General features: G+C 36.1%; 1 protein-coding gene across 4 annotated transcripts in view; it reads right to left on the reverse strand.

The window, feature by feature from the left end:
• The window catches only part of IQCB1 (IQ motif containing B1), an 86,439-nt gene that overhangs the window by 51,926 nt on the left and 15,042 nt on the right, over window positions 1-19,471 (reverse strand). For all 4 annotated transcript variants that reach the window (XR_010322359.1, XM_003412969.4, XM_023551742.2 and 1 more), the window contains exons 5-6: window positions 16,249-16,342; window positions 8,665-8,764 (exon numbers count right to left, since the gene is read on the reverse strand). Coding sequence is in view for 3 of the 4 variants with exons in the window: in XM_003412969.4 (XP_003413017.2) it covers window positions 8,665-8,764; window positions 16,249-16,342 (194 nt within the window). In the remaining variant the exon portion in view is untranslated. The remainder of the gene's footprint in view (window positions 1-8,664; window positions 8,765-16,248; window positions 16,343-19,471) is intronic.

The raw sequence follows: 19,471 nt of genomic DNA on the forward strand, positions 1-19,471 counted from the left end.
AGCAGTTTTTTTACTTTAATGAAGTCCAATCTTTTCTTTCACAGATCACACTTTTGTTTTACCTGAAAACTCATTGACTAAACCAAAGTTATCTAGATTTTCTCCCATGCTTTCTTCTAGAAGATTTAGTTTTATGTCTTATACTTAAATCAATAATCCATTTTGAGTAAATTCTGAAGAAAGGTATAAGGTCAGTATCTAGATTCATTTTCTGGCATATTAATATGTAGTTGTTCCAGCATCATGTGTTAAAAAGGCTATGCTTTCTCCATTAAATTCCCTTTCTTCTTTGTCAAGTATCAGTTGACTATATTTGTTTGGGTCTCTTTCTGGGCTCTCTAGATCTATTCCATTGATCTATTTGTCTATTCCACAAATACCAGTCAGAGGATTGTAGTGTCACTTCTCCAACTGTGTTCTTCTTCAATGTTGTGTTGGCACTTCTGGGTCTTTTTACCTTTCCATATGAACTTTAGGATCTGTTTATTAACATCCACAAAGGACCTGCTGGGATTTTGACTGGGATTACACTGAATCTATACATTGAGTTGGGAAGAACTGACATTGTAACAATATTGAGACCTGAGCATAGAATATCTCTCCATTTATTTAGATCTTTGATTTCTCTCATTAGAGTTCTGTACAACAGAATGAAACACTGCCTGGTCCTGCACCATTCTCACGGACGTTGCTGTGCTTGAGCCCACTGTTGCAGCTACTGTGTCAATCCATCTTGAGGGTCTTCCTCTTTTTCGTTGACCCTCTACTTTACCAAGCATGATGTCCTTCTCCAGGGACTGATCCCTCCTGATAACATGTCCAAAGTATGTGATACATAGTCTCGCCATCCTTGCTTCTAAGGAGCGTTCTGGTTGTACTTCTTCCAAGACAGATTTGTTCTTTCTTCTGGCAGTCTATAGTATATTCCATATTCTTCATCAATACCATAATGCAAAGGCGTCAATTCTTCTTCCTTAGCTTTCTCATGCCTATGAGGTGATTGAAAATACCATGCCTTGGGTCAGATGCACTTTAGTCTTCAAATTGACATCTTTGTTTTTTAACACCTTAAAGAAGTATTTTGCAGAAAATTTGCCCAAGGTAATACGTTGCTTTCTTGACTGCTGCTTCCATGGGTGTTGACTGTGCATCCAAGAGAAATGAAATCCTTGACAACTTCAATCTTTTCTCCATTTATCTTGATGTTGTTTATTGGTCCAGTTGTAAGGATTTTTGTTTTCTTTATGTTGAGGGGTAACCCATACTGATCTTCATCAGTAAGTGCTTCAAGTCTTCTTCAATTTTCACAGGCAAGACTGTGTCACCTGCATATTGCAGGTTAATGAGTCTTTATCCAATCCTAATGCCGTGTTCTTCTTCATGCAGTTCTGCTCCTTGGATCATTTACTCAGTATCCAGACTGAATAGGTACGGTGAAAGACTACAACCCTGACATATACCTTTCCTGACACAACCACATAGTACTGCTCCGTTTGAAAGACTGCCTCTTGGTCTATGTACAGGTTCCTCATGAGCACAATTAAGTGTTCTGGAATTCCCATTCTTTGCAATGTTACCCATAATTTGATATGATCTACATACTCAGAAATGCCTTTGCATAGTCAATAAAATACAAGTAACCATTTTTTTGGTTTCCTCTGTTTTCAGCCAAGATCCATCTGACATTAGCAATGATACCCCTTGTTCCATGTCCTCTTCTGAATCTGGTTTGAATATCTAGCAGTTTCCTGAAAATGTGCTGCTGCAATCACTTTTGAATTATCTTCACAAAATTTTATTTGCTTCTGGTTTTAATGATACTGTTTAATAATTTCCACATTCTGTTGGATCACCTTTCTTGGGAATGGGCACAAATATGGATCTCTTCCAGCCGGCTGGCCAGGTGGCTGTCTCCAAATTTCTTGACATACATGAGCAAGCACTTCCAGTGCTGCATTTGTTTGTTGAAACATCTCTTTTGGTATCCCACCAATTCCTGGTCCCTTGTTTTTCACCAATGCCTTTAATGCAGCTTGGACTTCTTCTTTTAGTACCATCAGTTCTTGATCGTGTGTTATTTCCTGAAATGGCTGAATGTCGACTAATTCTTTTTGGTACAGTGACTCTGTGTATTCCTTCTACCTTCTTTTGATGCTTCCTGCATTGTTCAATATTTTCCCCACAGAATCCTTCAATATTGCAACTCAAGACTTGAGTTTTTTTTTTTTTTTTTTTCAGCTTGAGAAACGCTGAGCGTGTTCTTCCCTTTTGGTTTTCTAACTCTAGGTCTTTGCATGTTTCGTTATAACATTTCACTTTGTCTTCTTGACTTGCCCCTTGAAATCTTCTGTTCAGCTCTTTTACTTCACCATTTCTTCCATTCGCTTTAGCTGCTTAATGTTCAAAAGTAAGTTTGGGAGTCTCTTCTGACATCCATTTTGGTCTTTCCTTTATTTCCTGTCTTTTTATTGATCTTTTCCTTTTTTCATGTACGATGTCCTTGATGTCATCCCACAGTTTGTCTGGTCTTTGGTCATTAGTGTTTAATGCGTTGAATCTATTCTTGAGACGGTCTCTAAATTCAGGTGGGATATACTCAAGGTCATATTTTGGCTCTTGTGGACTTGCTCTAATTTTCTTCACCTTCAACTCGAACTTGCATATGAGCAATTGATGGTTTATTCCACAGCAGGGCCCTGGCCTTTATGACCGGTGATACTGAGATTCTCCATTGTCTCTTTCCATAGATATAGTCAATTTGATTCCTGTATATTCCATCTGGAGAGGTCCACGTGTATAGTTGCCGTTTGTTGTTGAAAAAGGGTATTTGCAATGAATAACTCGATGTCTTGCAAAATCCTATCATGCGATCTCTGGCAGCAATTCTATCACCAAGGCCATATTTTCCAACTATTGATCCTTCTTCTTTTCTAACTTTTATTTGACATTTATTCTAATCACCAGCAGATATCAATGCATCTTGATTACATGTTTAATCTATTTTAGACTGATGAAGTTGGTAAAAATCTTCAATTTATTCATCTTTGGCATTAGTGGCTGGTGCATAAATGTGAATAATAATTAACTGGTATTCCTTGAAGGTGTATCGATAGTATCCCATCACTGACAGCACTGTACTTCAGGATAGATCTTGAAGTATTCCTTTTGATGATGACGCAACACCATTCCTCTTCAATCGTCATTGCTGGCATAGTAGACCATGACTGTCCAATTCAAAATGGCCAGTACCAGTCCATTTCAGCTCACAAAAAAAAAAAAAAAAAAAAATTGCCTAGTATATCTATCTCTACGTGTTCTAGCTCATTTTTGACAACTTCCAAAGTTCCTAGATTCACACTTCGCACATTCCACATTCTGATTATTGATGGATGTTTGCAGCTGTTTCTTCTCATTTTGAGTTGTGCCACATCAGCAAATGAAGGTCCTGAAAGCTTTACTCCATTCATGTCATTAAGGTCAACTCTACTTTGAGGAGGCAGCTCATCACCAGTTGTATTTTGAATGCCTTCCAATCTGAGAAGCTCATCTTCTGGCACAATGTCAGACAATGTTTTCCTGTAATTCATAAGGTTTTCAGCTGCAATTTTTTCAGAAGTAGACCACCAGGTCCTTTTTCCTAGTATCTTAGTCTGGAAGCTCTGCTGAAACATGTCCCCCTGGGTGACCTTGATGGTATTTGAAATATCAGTGGCATAACAAAGCATCACAGCAACACGCAAGCCACTGCAGTATGACAAACTGACATGGAAGTGGGGCAACAAGTGGTTGTTTGACAGTGTTCTAAAAATGTAAATCAGGTCAAGGTGACTGATATTGTTCAAATCTTCTATAGCCATCCGAATTTTCTGTCTTCTTGTTCTATCAGTTATCAAGATAGGGCTATTGGCAGTTTTCACTATGATTGTGGACTTTTCCACTCATTGCAGTTCTATCAGGTTTTGCTTTTGTATTTTGAACCTCTGCTATTATGTCATTAAACATTGAGGACTGTCACATCCTCTTGATTTACTGTTTTATTATTATGAAATAGCCAAAATAGGCTTTTTTATCACTGGCAATGTTCTTTGCTCTGAATCTTACTTTGTCTGATATTAACATAGGCATTGTAGCTTTCTTCTGAATAGTGTTATCATGGTAATGCTTTTTTCATCCTTTTATTTTTAATTTATGCCTTCACAGTTAAGATGCATTTCTTGTAAGCAGAACGTAGTTGGTTCCCACATTTTTAATCAGTAATCTCTGCCCTTTAATTGGGGGTTTTCAGACATTTACATTTAATATAAACCAAACCCACTGCCGTCAAGTGGATTCCAACTCTTAGTGATTGTATAGGACACAGTAGAACTGCCCTGTAGGATTTCCAAGGGGTGCCTGGTGGATTTGAACTGCCAATGTTTTCTGGTTAGCAGCCATAGCTCTTAACCTCTACACCACCAGGGTTTCCTACATTTAATATAAAATATAAAAATAAATAAATAAAATATAAAAAACCACCAGGGTTTCCTACATTTAATATAAAATATAAAAATAAATAAATAAATAAAATATAGATAGGTTTAAATCTATCATTTGGTTTCTACGTATCTTATTTGTCCTTCATTCACTTTTTCCTTTTTTCTCTGCCTTCTTTTAGATGAGTCAGAACCAACTAAATAACAACTAGTTTTATTTTGGTTTCTTCTGGATTAGTATTTTTTATGATTCAGTTTTACCACCTTTGTTGGCTTATTTCTTATAACTCATCTGTTATTTTACTGGTTGCTCAAAAGTTTATAGTATACATCTTCACCTTATCACAGTCTACCTTCACATATCACTTCACATACAATATAAGAAACTTATGAAAGTATTACTTTCATTTCTCAATTCCTAGCCTTTGTTATCGTTATATTTTACTTATACATTTATAAATCCCTAAATACATTATTTTTATATAAACAGTCAATCTCTTAAAAAGGTTTAAATAATTTTATATACTTAGCTATGTAATTACCATTTTTGATACTCTCCATGCCTTCATATAGACATTTTTCTTTTGGCTGAAGGACTTCCTTGAACATTTTTGCAGTGTGAGTCTCATGGTGACGAATTAAAAAAAAAAAATTTGTAGTGTGTGTCTGCTGGTGATTTCTGGAAAAGTCTTTATTTCATCTTTGATTCTGAAACACACTCACTGGCTATAAAGCTCAGATTTTTTTTTTCTACCTAAAAGATATTGGTCAACTGTCTTCTTGCTTACAATATTTCTGTCATCCTTATCTTTATTCCTCTGTATATAACATGTCCCCCACTCCGTGGCTCCTTTTAAGACTTTCTCTTTATCCCTGATTGTGAGCATTTTGACTATTATGTGCCTTCCTATAGTTTTCTTTATATTTATTCTCAATGGGGATTGTAGTACTTCTAGAATCTTTGAGTTTATACTTTCCACAAAGTCTGGAATATTTTCAGTCATTATTTCTTCAAACATTTTCCTGATTATTCCTGCCATCAGGTACTTCAATTACACATATGTAAGGCTGCCTGAAGTAGTCCCAGAGCTCCCTGATATACACTTTTCTTTCTTTCTTCTTTTTTTTACTTGACTTTTTTCATTTCATTTTGGATAGTTTCTACTGCTATGTCTTCAAATTCACTAATATGCAGTGTTAACCTACTGCTAATCCTCCCCAGTTCATTTTTCATCTCTAATTCAGTAAGTTTACTGTATCATCCCTGTCTCTACTCAACTTTTTAAACATATGGAATATAGTCACAATAACTGTTTTAGTATCACTGTTAAGTGTAACATCTGTGTCAGTCTTGATCCGTTCATCTTCCCACGGGGTCCTGTTTTCCTAGTCTGCGTGCCTGGTAACCTCCGACTGAATGCACGACACTGAATTTTGCCTGGTTGGGTGTTGGATATTTTACCTTCCTAAAACGCTCGAGTTTTGTTCCGGTCAGAGCTTTTTAAGGGCCATGTACAAATCATATGTAATCAATAATTTCAGGAAAATTGGTAAAAAATTAGTAATGCTTCTGTTAAAAAATCAGTACCATTTTGTAAAACCAAGTCACCAGTTGAGATGTATGTTCTGTAGTACAGTCATGGCTGTAAAGCCTATTTGGACATCGTCAGTTTACAGTAGGCTCAAGAAACGAGCATTTTGTAGTGCTAAAGGAGGAGGGAAAACAAAAAAAGACAGAGCAAAGCAAAGATTTTATGATGGCATAAGTGAGATTTTCTCATCCTTCTAAAGCCAACTCAAGGCATGGCCATTCCTGGTAAACATCTTGTCTTTGTGTGCCCTACAATAAAGATTTTAAGATCTAGGTGGTTTCAATAATGAGACACAGATAAGTTACTTGGAAAAAGTTTGATCCTCTTAGGCCTGGCTTTTATGATTTGTTTGGATATTCTGGAATGGTGCTCAATCTAGTGCTAACTAGTCTCCACTACTGAGCTGAAACATTATTGAGTATCCAACGCCTCATTATTCACGAGGTTTTCAAGTTTGGCAGTTGGGAACAGGCACTCTTGCTGGCCCTCTGTGAGTGCCTGATCCTGTTCCTTTTAATCCTTCTGGATTATTCTTTTCCCTGACATTGGGGAGCTCCCTCACATGTATGCACTGATCGTTACTCTGACACTTACTTGAAGGGAAGCTGCTGCAGATCTCTGGGGTTCTCTCTGTGTGTAGCTCTCTCTTCTCTGGTGCTCTGTTGTGCGAACACTGGCCATCTTGTTGGCTAGACTCTCAGCTCTCTCTCTTCAGCTCAACCTGCCTGGGTTACTCCTCCCTGTGCCAAAGCCTGGAAACTCTCAATGCTCTAAGTGAGCACAACTGTAAGGTTCACGTGTTCACTCCTTTTTCTCAGGGAATCTCTTTTACTGATATCCAGTTTCTTGAAAACTGCTGTTCCATATATTTTGACTGATACTGTTTTTTGCAGGTGGATAAATCTATTCCTGTATTCCATCTTGATCAGAAGTGTAGTCCTGATCATTTTAAGTCATTATTTTTTAAATCCATTCCTCTGGTAGCAGTGCCCAAGGCCAGGATTTCATTACTTTACTTGGATTACTATGGTGCTTCTTCTAATTGCTGCATCTACAGTTTTATCTCTCTTAAAATCTTTCCTCAATACAGACACCAGAGTGACATAACAAATATAATCTGACCATTTTCATCTACTTTAAGAATCTTTTAATGGTCCCACTGCCTATAGGGTAATACTTAGTTTCCTTAACAAAGTAGATAAATTCTTTATAACTTAGTGTCTGCAGAACTTGCTACCTACCTTCCCATACCAAACTTTAAATTCCAGCAACAATGATTGGTATCTACTTTCATGCTCAGCATGTTGTTTCTTATATCTGTGCTTTTGTTTCTGTTGTTAGCACTGCTTGGGAATACTGTTTTCTCCTCTTCCTCTCTGGCTAATTTCTCTTCCTTAAAGTTTTATATCACATGCTACCTTCTCCAGGAAGAATCCCCCCTCAGTTTGGATTAGAAGCTCTTTAACACTTATGCGCACCTTTAACACTGTACCTAAAATGTAACTAAATATAAAATAAAACACTTTTTTTTTAAAGTATAATTACGTTCATGCGTCTGCCTCTTCCAATACACTATAAATTCTTTGAAGACAAGACAAGGACTGTGTCTTAACTTATTAAATCCAATGACAAACCCAGTACTTGGCACATACCAAATCCAAACCAAACCCACTGCCGTTGAGTCTATTCTGACTCATAGCAACTCTGTACGACAGAGTAGAGCTGCCCCATAGAGTTTTCAATGCTATAAATCTTTAGGGAAGCAGACTGCCACACCTTTCTCCTGTGGTGCAACTAGTGGGTTCGAACCACCAACCTTTTGGTTAGCAGCCAAGTGCTTTAACCACTGCACCACGAGGGTCCTTTACTTGGCACATGGTAGCTGCTTAGTAAGTCTATACTGAACTGAAATAATCAATAATCTCAACCGTGTATATTCTATCTTTCCAATTTAACCTGAAAAAATTGTCCATTACTTCTTTTATGCTCCTCTACAGCACCTGGAACAATACTGAGTACACAATAAACAAAAAAAACCAAACCCACTACTGTCAAGTCATTTCAGATTCATAGCGACCCTACAGGAACAGGGCAGAACTGCCCCATAGGGTTTCCAAGGAGTGGCTGGTGGATTCAAACTGCCCACCTTTTGGTTGGCTGAGCTCTTAGCCACTCCATTTGCTAAATAAATACATGATTAAGCATTTTTTATTGCAATCCCAATATTTTTGGATGGATTCGAACTGCCCACTTTTTGGTTGGCTGAGCTCTTAACCACTCCATTTGCTAAATAAATATATGATTAAGCATTTTTTATTGTAATCCCAATATTTTTCTTCAGCTATCACAGTAATTTTCTTATCTAAGCCTGAGATTTGGTCTAAGAGCTTCTTAAGCTCTGAGATAAGATACCAATTCTGAAACAAATTTCCAGACTTTTACATTTTTTATATTCATTATTTTTTGAAAGACAATGGTAACAGACCTTTTAGAGTGCCAGGTACAAGTCATGTATAATCAATGATTTCAGCAAAATTGGCATAAAAATGGTAAAGCCTCTGATCAAAAATAATCAGTAACATTTTGTAAAAGCAAGTCACCTGTTGATATGTAGTATGTTCTGCAGCAGAGTCATGACTGTAGATCCTACTTGAACATTGTCAGTTTGCAGTAAGTGCAAGAAATGAGCACTTTGAAGTACTAAAGGAAGAGAAATAAAAAAGAAAGATCAAAGCAAAAATAATAAGATGGTATAAAAAAAAATTTTATAAGTGGGGTTTTTTTTTCTTTTAAAGCCAAATGAAAGCATGACCATTTCTGCTGAACTTCTTCCCTTTGTACCCCCTACAATAAAGAATATTTTAAGATATGAGTAGTTTCAATAACCAGAAATAAGTCATTCTATTTTTATGAAGTTATAGAGAGCACTCATAAATATCAAGCTAAGAATCTGTTTTTAAATTGAAAATAAAATAATCCAAAATCTAAATCCCTGTTCTAACAGTGGATTTCACTGAAAGAAAACAAATGCCCTATGAAGAGAGAATATAAAGAAACAGAAACGGCACAGATGACTGTAATCAGTGGCTTGTGTTCTTAAAAACTTCAGTTTTTGTTACACGATGTACAGGGTTTGCAAGTATCTTGTCTTAAATAATAACGAAAGCATTAGCTACTAAACAATACTTGTTTTTATTGGTTTATGATTTTTAGGTTCAGAGAAGCCAGTTATGATGACTTGGCATTGGATGCTTAGACAAATTACCTAACTTCTTGAAACTCTCATTTCTTTGTCTATAAAACTAGAAATTAGGACTCTCACGGGCTGCTGTAGGACGTATGGAACAAAGTAGTTTCCCAGTAAACATTAAGTTTCCATTTCTTTTCCACAAAATGAGTATGCCAGCAGGTTGGCTCTGTGGATACCACCCTAGCTTCTATGAAACAATTTTACTCTTTCCCCTTTCTTTCTCTCTTTTAGGGAACAGATTTATCTCCCATACTAACTCTTATTCTGCATTCCTATTTACATAGTCCAACATTCCACTAGACATGAATTTTTTTTAATGTTTAATGATGCAGAAAAACAATCTTACTACTATTAAGTATTGCTGTGATCTCTATTTTTTATTACTTCAGTAGTAAAAAAAAATCTCTGTAGCTGGAATAAGTATACTATTCTATTTTTGTCTACTTAAATGTTTTATTAATAACTAATTTTGAATTCATTGAAATCACATGGCATGTGGTGTGTATGTAAGTTCATCTTTTTTCTATATTGGAAAAAGTAATGCTAAAATATTTTATTAAACAGTCACTCCATTTTATTTTTTATACTATTTATCTTACAGTACTTTACTAATAACTTATTTCTGGAGCCCCTATTCTGTTTATCAAGAATAGTCAGATAACTATTTCGTAGGGAAAGACCTATCTTGCTGCCACCATTCCGCCAAGCAAAAACTGACAGCTTGGCCTGTTCATTTATTTGAACTTTTTAATAATGAAAATTTCAAATACACATAAAAATACAGAAAACAGTATAATAAACCCCTTTGTACCAGTCACTCAATCTTAACAATAATCAACTCGTGGCCAACCTTGTTTCATCTTTCCATCTTCTGTTTTATTCTGAGACAAATCCAAGCTATGAAAGCGTTTTATACCCATTTCTGTACATATTTCCTAAAATATATGAATTGTTAAAAGATAAACTATTATCACATCCAAATGATTAACAGTGCTTCCTTAATTTCATCAAATATCTAGTCAGTGTTCCAGTTTCCAATTGTTTTGTGAATTTTTTAGTGTGTGTGAATCGCGATCCAAATAAAACCCACACGTTGTGACTGTGCAGCTCGTGTGTTTCAAATCTCTTTGATTCTCCCTCCATCCGTTTTTTTTCCTTTTTGCATTTGCTGAAGAAACTGTCACTTGTGCAATGAGCGTCTCACAGTCCAGTTTTATAACTGCATCGTTGGAGTATAACTGAATGTTTCTCTGACCTCCTGTAAACTGGTAGTTGAATCTAGAGGACTGAAATGATTCAGATATGAATTTTGGTACCAACACTTCCTATTGGATATTACAATGACCCAGTAGGAGACATTCAATGTCTGGTCATCTCTCTGAGATGTTGACAGCCTCTGATAACCAATTCTTAAATCTATTCACTGAATAAGAGTTATAAAACAGCACTATTCTATCACATCTTTTTCACTTAGTAGTTCGGATACTTTCTGAAGGGAAATTTCCCCTTATCTACATCCTGGTGGCATTGGGGTTGAGTACTATGCCTGCTAACCAAAAGATGAGCACTTCGAATTCACCAGGCGCTCCTTGGAAACTCTATGGGGCAGTTCTAGTCTGTCTATAGGGTCGCTAGGAGTCATAATTGACTCAACAGCAACGGTTTATATCTAAAGAGCACTGGTGGCACCTTGGTTAAGCACTCGGTTGCTAACCAGAAGGTTGACAGTTCGAATCAACCAGTCGCTCTGCAAGAGAAAGGTGTAACAGTCTGCTTCCGTAAAGATTACAATGTTGGAAACTCTACGGGGCAGTTCTACTCAGTCCTATAAGGGTCATTATGAGTTAGAATCGACTCTATGCTAATACATAAGAAAAGGTGGCATAAACACTAGATTCTTTCCCTTCATTTACCAGTTTTCAAAATAATGAACTGGTTCCCTAGGTGACTCCAATGATGATTTGTTTTCTGGGTTTTTTTTTAGTATGACTAACTCATGGGTTTAAACATATCTGATGTGGTTCAATCCAGTGCAGTTATCCTTATTACTAATCAAATTTCCCATCTCTGGCTAGTAGAAGCGTTTTTATAATGGCTTCCGAGTCTTTTTCACAGGATCCTAGGAGACTTTGTTTCCTTCCTACTTGGCATCCAAGATACTTCAGGCTCACCTTATACTTTCTATCCCAGACCTGTAATCAGCTATTTCTCCAAGGAGCCCTGATTCCTTTTAGAGGGAAAAGGTTTAGATAAAGCAATTTTGATGTACCCATTTATTTTGTGCATATGGTTCAATATCATTTAATCTAATTTTAACACGTATTTTACTAATATTTTAAATTTACAAATTAACCTGAGAAGCATTATCACTTTGGCTCTATTATTACTGTTTTTGAAAAGGATATAGCATATTTTTTAAATTATTCAAGTAGTCTCTATCTTCACTACATCTTGCATATCTCACAGTCCTAAGTGCCTTAAATTTTTGGTAAAACATATATTTTTTAATTGGGAACTTTATACTAATATTGATGGCTATTGCCACTTGATTTTATGAATTATAATTTCTTGCTTTAAAATGCAAATCAAGAAGATTAAAGAACTATTATCACTGATTCATGACACCACTAATCAGTTTAAACTGAGAGTTTTTTTCCTCAATATTTATCAATTATCAGTGGCAGAGGTGAATTAGGCATTTTTATTTGGGGGCAGTGAGGCATGGTCAAAAAGGTTGAGAGAAATCTTGTGGTCCAAGGTATTTAAGAAAACAGAGGGCCAAAATGAGAGAGTGTGACTGGGGATAATCTCTGGACTCACAGAAGGGTGAGGAATGGAGTGGAAGAAAGGTACATCAGAGTCACTTAGGAGACTTTTGGAAACTATTCCTGTTCTCCTTCTTCCCCTCTTCTTAGCCCTCCCCATCAGATTCTGATCTACGTCACTGTTTTAAATTCTCTGTAGGCCCGACACATCTAGTCTGTAGGCCCGACACATCTAGAACTGCAGCATCTTCGATTCTGGAAGAATTCACAGATTGCCTTGTTTATTTATTCTAGAAGTTCATTGCCCCATGGCGCATTTTTTATTTTTACAGAATCAAGGACTTGTGAAATATGAAAAGATCTTGAGACTTTATGTTTTCACAGCTTCGAGGACTCCTAAGGAAATTCTTGACATTCTATAATATAATTTAAACCGTTTATTTTTTGCTTTCTATAAATGTAAATAAAAATTAGACGACCTGCTTTCAGTTACAAGTGGTCTACTGATTACACCCATTTAGCCCTGCTCCCTCCCTAAAACCCCACAAAAATGACAATTAAAGGGATTAAAAAAAACATCGAAATACACATCAAAGCAAATGAAAGAAAGGAAACAACAGTAACAAAACTTCAGAACATGAAAAGCAAATGGACAAGTGGTAAGTGACTAAGTAGACCTGAAAAATTGAATTCTAAGGGTGAGGAATGAGTAAAATACAAAAACATTGCAGAAAAACAAGAACCGCCCCCCCTCAAAAAAAACTCAAGAATTGAAAGGTTCTGAGAAAAAGGGTGAAAGAGGAGTTAAAAAAAAGAAGAATTTGGTGGGGAAAAATCTACAAAAAACAGTTAGATGCTCAAATTCCTTCTCCCACTCTAGGTAACGTGGAGGTTGCTCCTCCCCCTTCCAAGCATAAGTCTGAATGTTCAATTTCTCTGTAGAAGATAAAACAAATAGTATCTGAACCTTGGAACACCAAGCAGAGTTAAAGTAAGAGGCATTATACTGAAAACAGATGTATTAAATGAAAGCTTAAATGATAAATGGTGACAACTCCTGCCTTTTCCCCTTATTGCCCGAGATGCTGTCAACCAGGTTTAAATTCTTCAGAAAGAAGTTGGAAGAGTTTCTTCTGTAGATTCCATCCAGCCTAAGAGAAAAGATCTCCAATGAAATGGTTCAAACTTCTTCAGTGAAACACTAGATGCCAAGCCCCTGTCACAGGCACAGAGATTTTCCAAATACTTTTTAAATTCTTAATTATGAGCAGATAGCCACGGCTCACGAAATGTTTGAGGAAAGTATCTAATATGCAAAACAAAACAAAAAGAACAAGCATCTTGTATGAAACAGACCAGACAGGCAGAAGTAAACAAAAGACCATCTATCCTATTCTGAGAGAGGTAAGATATAGGATCAATGAAACAACAACTGAATGTTATGAAAAAAGGACCTATCAGAGAACAAAAGAGAGCTCTTGGAAATTAAAAATGAAATAGCAGAAATGAAAAGTTCTATAGGAGGGCTGGAAGATAAAGTTGAGGAAGTCTTTCAGAAAGCAGACCCAAAAGACCAAAGAACAAAAATAGACAAGAATAGTTTTTAAATTATAGGACCAATTGATGAGTAGCTCCAAAAAAGTAGTTCTAGAAAGAAAATGAAGGGGAAGAAATTATCAAAGAAACATTCAAAAAAACCTTTCAGAAATAAAGGATATAAGATTCCAGATTGAAAAACTCTGATGAGTGACTAAAATACTGGATGAAATACTAGATCAGATTAGTCCCACGCTTAGGCACATAACTGCAAGATTTCACTAAGGACAAAGAGGTCCTACGAACTTCCAGAGAGATAAAAACCTGTCACATATAAAAGATTAGGAATAAGACAGTGTCATGGATTGAATTGTGTCCCCCCAAAACATCTGTCAACTTGGCTAGGTCATGATTCCCAGTATTGTATGACTGTCTACCATTTTGCCATCTGATGTGATGTCCCTATGTGTTGCAAATTCTATCACTATGATGTAATGAGATGAATTACTGGTAGTTATACTGATGAGATCTACTAGATAGTGTCTTAAGCCAATCTCTTTTGAGATATAAAAGAGAGAAGTGAGCAGAGAGACATGGAGACTTCATACCACCAAGAAAGTAGCACCAGGAGCAGATCGTGTCTTTTGGACCTGAGGTTACTACGCTGAGATGCTCCCAGGCTAAGGGAAGATGGATGACAAGGACCTTCCTCCAGAGCCTACAGAGACAGAAAGCCTTCCCCTGGAGCTGACGCCCTGTATTTGGACTTAAAGCCTACAAGACTGTGAGAGAATAAACTTCTCTTTGTTAAAGCCATCCACTTGTGGTATTTCTGTTATAGCAGCACTAGATGACCAAGACAGAAAGATTATTCTTCTTAACTAGCTGCAGTGTAGACTAGAAGACAAGGGAACAATGCCTTCAAAATTCTTAGGGAAAATGGTCTCCAACATGATATTTCTATACCTAGTTAAACTCAAGTATGAGGCAGACTGGAGACATTTTCCAATATGCAAATTCTCAAAAAATTACCTCTCACGTACCCCCTAGAAACTACTAAAGGATACGGAAAAAAAAAAGCCTGTTGCCGTCAAATTGATTCTGACTCATAGCGACACTATAGGACAGAGTAGAACTGCCCCATAGGGTTTCCAAGGAGCAGCTGGTGGATTGGCACTGCTGTCCTGTCGGTGAGCAGCTAAGCTCTTAACCACTATGCCACCAGGGCTTCAAAAAAAAAAAAAAAACAATGGAATAAACCAAGACAGAGGAATATAAGTAAACTAGCAGGAGATAACAACACTAATGGAGAGTTAAAGGCACTTCCCAGGATGCTAATAAAGAAATATACTAGGATCATAGCTGTGTATCAGGCCAAAGAAACAATCTATCCAAGGTCGTGCAGGTCAAAAGGCTCCAAAAGAAATTTCTTCAAGATGAAATAGAATATCTATTGCATTTGAAAAAAACAGGAGAAAATTTACATAACTGGGGAATTATGTGAGGTTGAATTAGTTGAATTACACAGAAATTTTAGCAATTTTTAAGACAGAAGATTAAAAAAAAAGGTTAGAAAAAGTATGCTATAAGGCACAGTATGAATAGCAATCATGTATTCCTAGCAATGTGAATATCTACCTAATGAAAATTGTGTTATAACTATGGTAGAAGGATGAAGAATGAGAAGTTATGTGCATTTGTGGACATGGAGAGAACTCGATATTCACGTTCCATAATGGGAAATTGATAGATGACGCTTAGGGAAAAAAAAAAAAAAGGTATCTACGCATACTACTTAGCTACATATATAACTACCAAAAGTATTAGGTACACTAATTAAAGGTAGTTGCCTTTGGAAAATGAGAAACGGAGTAGGGCGTGGAGGTCAGGGATTGTGTTGTTGTATGTTTTTTTTAACAATCCTTATAGAACTATTAAAGTTTTTAAATTATGGAAATGCATAATTATGAGAGAAAAAATAAAATGTCAGCTCAAGCATGACTTCCGAAGAAAATCAAACGATGTTCCTACACGCTTGCATTTATATTAAATTAAAATTTTTAAGGGGGTAAGAATGTTGCCATGATAATCATTAAGGATTATTTTCACAGTCTTAAAGAATCATAATATAAAATTAGCATTTATATTTCTCAATGTAAATAGAAATATCCTATAAATAACTTTCAAGTCCATTAAAATGTCATTATGTAAAAGTTTATTATTACTTGGATAGTCACGACTATGAGTTAAATCATCCACTCTGAACATAATGGATTTCTCTCACAAGTCTAAAACACAGTTACAATATTGCAAACTTTTATAATTGATTTTCCTGGCCTAAACTGTTTAAATTATCATTAAGTTTTATGGTTCTGATAAACAGAAAAATCTAAGGAAAGAGTTATATGCTAGCAATGTTTCCCTTAACATGATACATTCATATTCTCAAAGTTTGCTGTTTAAACTAGAAATGTCCAAATGGGCCTGTGTATTTATATGGTAGGATGATTTCATTTAAACGTGGTTATCTGTATAGTTAAAGAGGCATTTATTTTTAGAAAAAAAAGATCAAACTGTTAGCAGTTGATGATACAATGACTCTTTCTCAATTATATTAAAATCTTTTTTCTTACCATTCTGAATGAGCTGAACATGGCCTCCCACTAGCCAGAAGAGAGAATCAGTCACAATTTGGAAAAAGTGTAGTAAATTATCTTTTTCTTCACCCTTAACACAAAAGACAAATCTAATTTACTTTGCTGTAATTTGCTTTATAAAAAAATGACTTCTCCCTGGGGAGTCAGAAGATCTAGCCTAGCTATTTAGGAGGTACAAGATCTTATGCCTGGGTTTACTTCAGAGTCTCTTCTGACATTTATTTTGGTCTTTTCTTTTTTTCCTGCCTTTTCAATGGCCTTTATGCTTCCTTCATGTATGATGTCCTGAAAGTTTGTATTGCAGCACAAAAGTAATGATGACAACAGCAAAAATATTATGATTGCCATGATTAGTCTTCATAAAAGCATTTTACCCCTATTATTCTAGCATGTTTTTAATAAATAGACATGTGTTGACTTAAATATAATACATGAAAAACTCAAAAAAGCATTAAAAATATCATAGATTAACCACCCCTTTATTACAGAAACTGCCTCTGCCGCGTTCACAGAAAGAACCAGCAGGAAAGGCATGGTAACCTCACTGTTGTCAATCTCCAAGGGCAGAGCTGGACTCCTAGACTTCCCAATTCATTCAAAAAACACAACTAGATAACATCATTAATAAATTCATGGCTCCTCACATTTGGTTAACAGTTCGATAAACTTGCTGTTAAATCACTTCAAATGTCTAGCATAGGTGTTTCTCTATTCTAATAATTTTCCTTTTATACCAGTTTTTGGTTTAGACCAGAATATCCTATGTGCATCATACCATGTGATCTACTATCTATACGTTATCTACACTCTAAACCAAAAAACCAAACCTGCTGCCATCAAGACAACTGTGACTCACAGTGATCCACTGGACAGAGTAGAACTGCCCTATAGGATTTCCAAGGAGCGACTGGTAGATTCAAACTGCCACCCTTTTGGTTAGCAGCCAAATGCTTAACCACTGTGCCATCAGGGCCCCATCTATACACTATCCAATTAAAAAAAAAATCTGGTTGGGAAGCTCCTTAGTATTTAGAACCCAAATTCCCACAGAAGGCAAGAATCTTACCATCGGGCCTTTAAGAGAACACTCCAATTAGAAGGACAGGTTAACACCTTAGGCTATCCACTGAAACCGCAGAAGAGTACACTTTAGGAATAAGAACTATGAATCAGGGACAAAGGCAATGCCCTAAAAATGATAAAGACTAAGAGCAAGCCTCCACAGGATCAACTGATCTGCTCTCAAGAGACTTCAGAGGAAGACAAGAGAGTCTTTAATGTATCATTCAACTACAACAAAACACTACAGAAGGACTCAGTGAACTTCAAGACAGACCAAATGAAATCATTCAAATTGAAGCAAACAATAAAAAACACGAACAGAACCTCAACAACTTGGAGTCTGAGAGAGAAAAGAAAGAGGTGGAAAAGTATTGGCTAAAAATTTTCCTAAATGTGAATAAATATATTAACTTACAGATACATGAAACTCAGCAAACCTCAAGTAGAATATAAAGAAAACCACATCAGAGCTCATCAAAGTCAAATTAGTGAAAACCAAAGAAAAAGGAGAAGTCTTAAAAGTAGCCAGATAAAAAGACACATTACATAGAGGGGAATAAGAAAGAAGGCTGAATTCACTTCAGAAACAATAGATGCCAGAAGGCTATGGAACAAAATTTTTTTAAGTGCAGAAAGAAAAAACCCTGACAACCTAAAATTACATATATCCAGCAAAAACATGACAGATATTTTCAGGTAACCTAAAAGCTGAGAGAAGTCATCATTAGCAGAACTGCACTATAAGAAATGCTAAAAGAGGTTCTTCAGGCTAAAGGAAAATAATACCAGATGAAAATTCAAAAGTGTACATGGTAAATACAAAAGTTTTTTTTTTTCTCGCTTCTTTAAATCCTTTAGAAGTCGATAGACTATTTAAAGCAAAAACTGCAACAATGTACGGTGGGCTTTATAATATATGTAAAAGTAAAATACATAATGAAATAGCACAAAAGACGGAAGGTGGTATATATGGAACGATAAGATTCTCATATTATTCTGAAGTGGTATGATATTAACCAAGGTAGACGCAATATGTTAAGAATGAGTATTATATTCCTACAGCAAAGTCATACAAAGAGGTCTGGCTAAAAAGCCAACAGGAAGATAGAAGTGAATACTAAAAAATACTTGATTAATCCAAACATAAGAAGGAAAGAGGAAACCCTGGTGGCATAGTGGTTAAGTGCTACGGCTGCTAAGCAAAGGGTCGGCAGTTTGAATCTGCCAGGCGCTCCTTGGAAACTCTGTGGGGCAGTTCTACCCTGTCCTGTAGGGTCGCTATGAATCGGAATCGACTCGACGGCACTGGGTTTGGTTTCGGTGGTTTTTTAAGAAGGAAAGAAGGAACAAATGATAAAGAACACAGGAGACAAATTTAAAAAACAAATAGCAAAATGGTAGAATTAAACATAGCCATGTCAAAAATTACATTAAATGAAAATAAACACTCTAACAAGTAGAGATGATCAGATTAGATGAAAAAAACAAGACTTGATAATATACTATCTAGTGGTACAGTGGTTAAGAGCTATGGCTGCTAACCAAAAGGTTAGCAGTTCAAGTCCAGTAGCTGCTCCTTGGAAATCCTATGGGGCAGTTCTCCTCTGTCCCAAAGGGCTACTATGTGTTGCAATTGACTTGACGGCAACAGGTTTGGTTTGGCTTTTAACAGAAATTCACTTTAAGTATAAGACACAGGTTAAAAAGTAAGTCTGGAAAAAGATATGCCATGCAAACACTAAGCTGGAGTGGCTATATGAGTAAGAGCAGACAACGTATTCTTCAAGATAAGGTGTACTGCCAGAGATAAAGAAGACCACGTCATGAAAGAGTTATCATATCAAGAAGGTATAGCAATTCTAAATGTGTGTGCATCTAATAAAAGAGCTTTAAAATGCATGAAGTAAAAACTGGTAGAACTAAAGGGAGAATTACACAAATTCACAATCGTTGGATTTTAACATGCTCTCTCATTAAAAACTAGAACATGTAGGCAAAATAATCAGGAAAAATTTAGAAAACTTCAACACCATCAACCAAACTGAACTGACATGTATAGGACATTACACACACCTGTACTTTGCATGGAAACCCTGGTGGCATAGTGGTTAAGTGCTATGGCTGTTAACCAAAAGGT

This window comes from Loxodonta africana, chromosome 1 (assembly GCF_030014295.1).
Source record: "Loxodonta africana isolate mLoxAfr1 chromosome 1, mLoxAfr1.hap2, whole genome shotgun sequence".
Classification (NCBI taxonomy): Eukaryota; Metazoa; Chordata; class Mammalia; order Proboscidea; family Elephantidae; genus Loxodonta; species Loxodonta africana.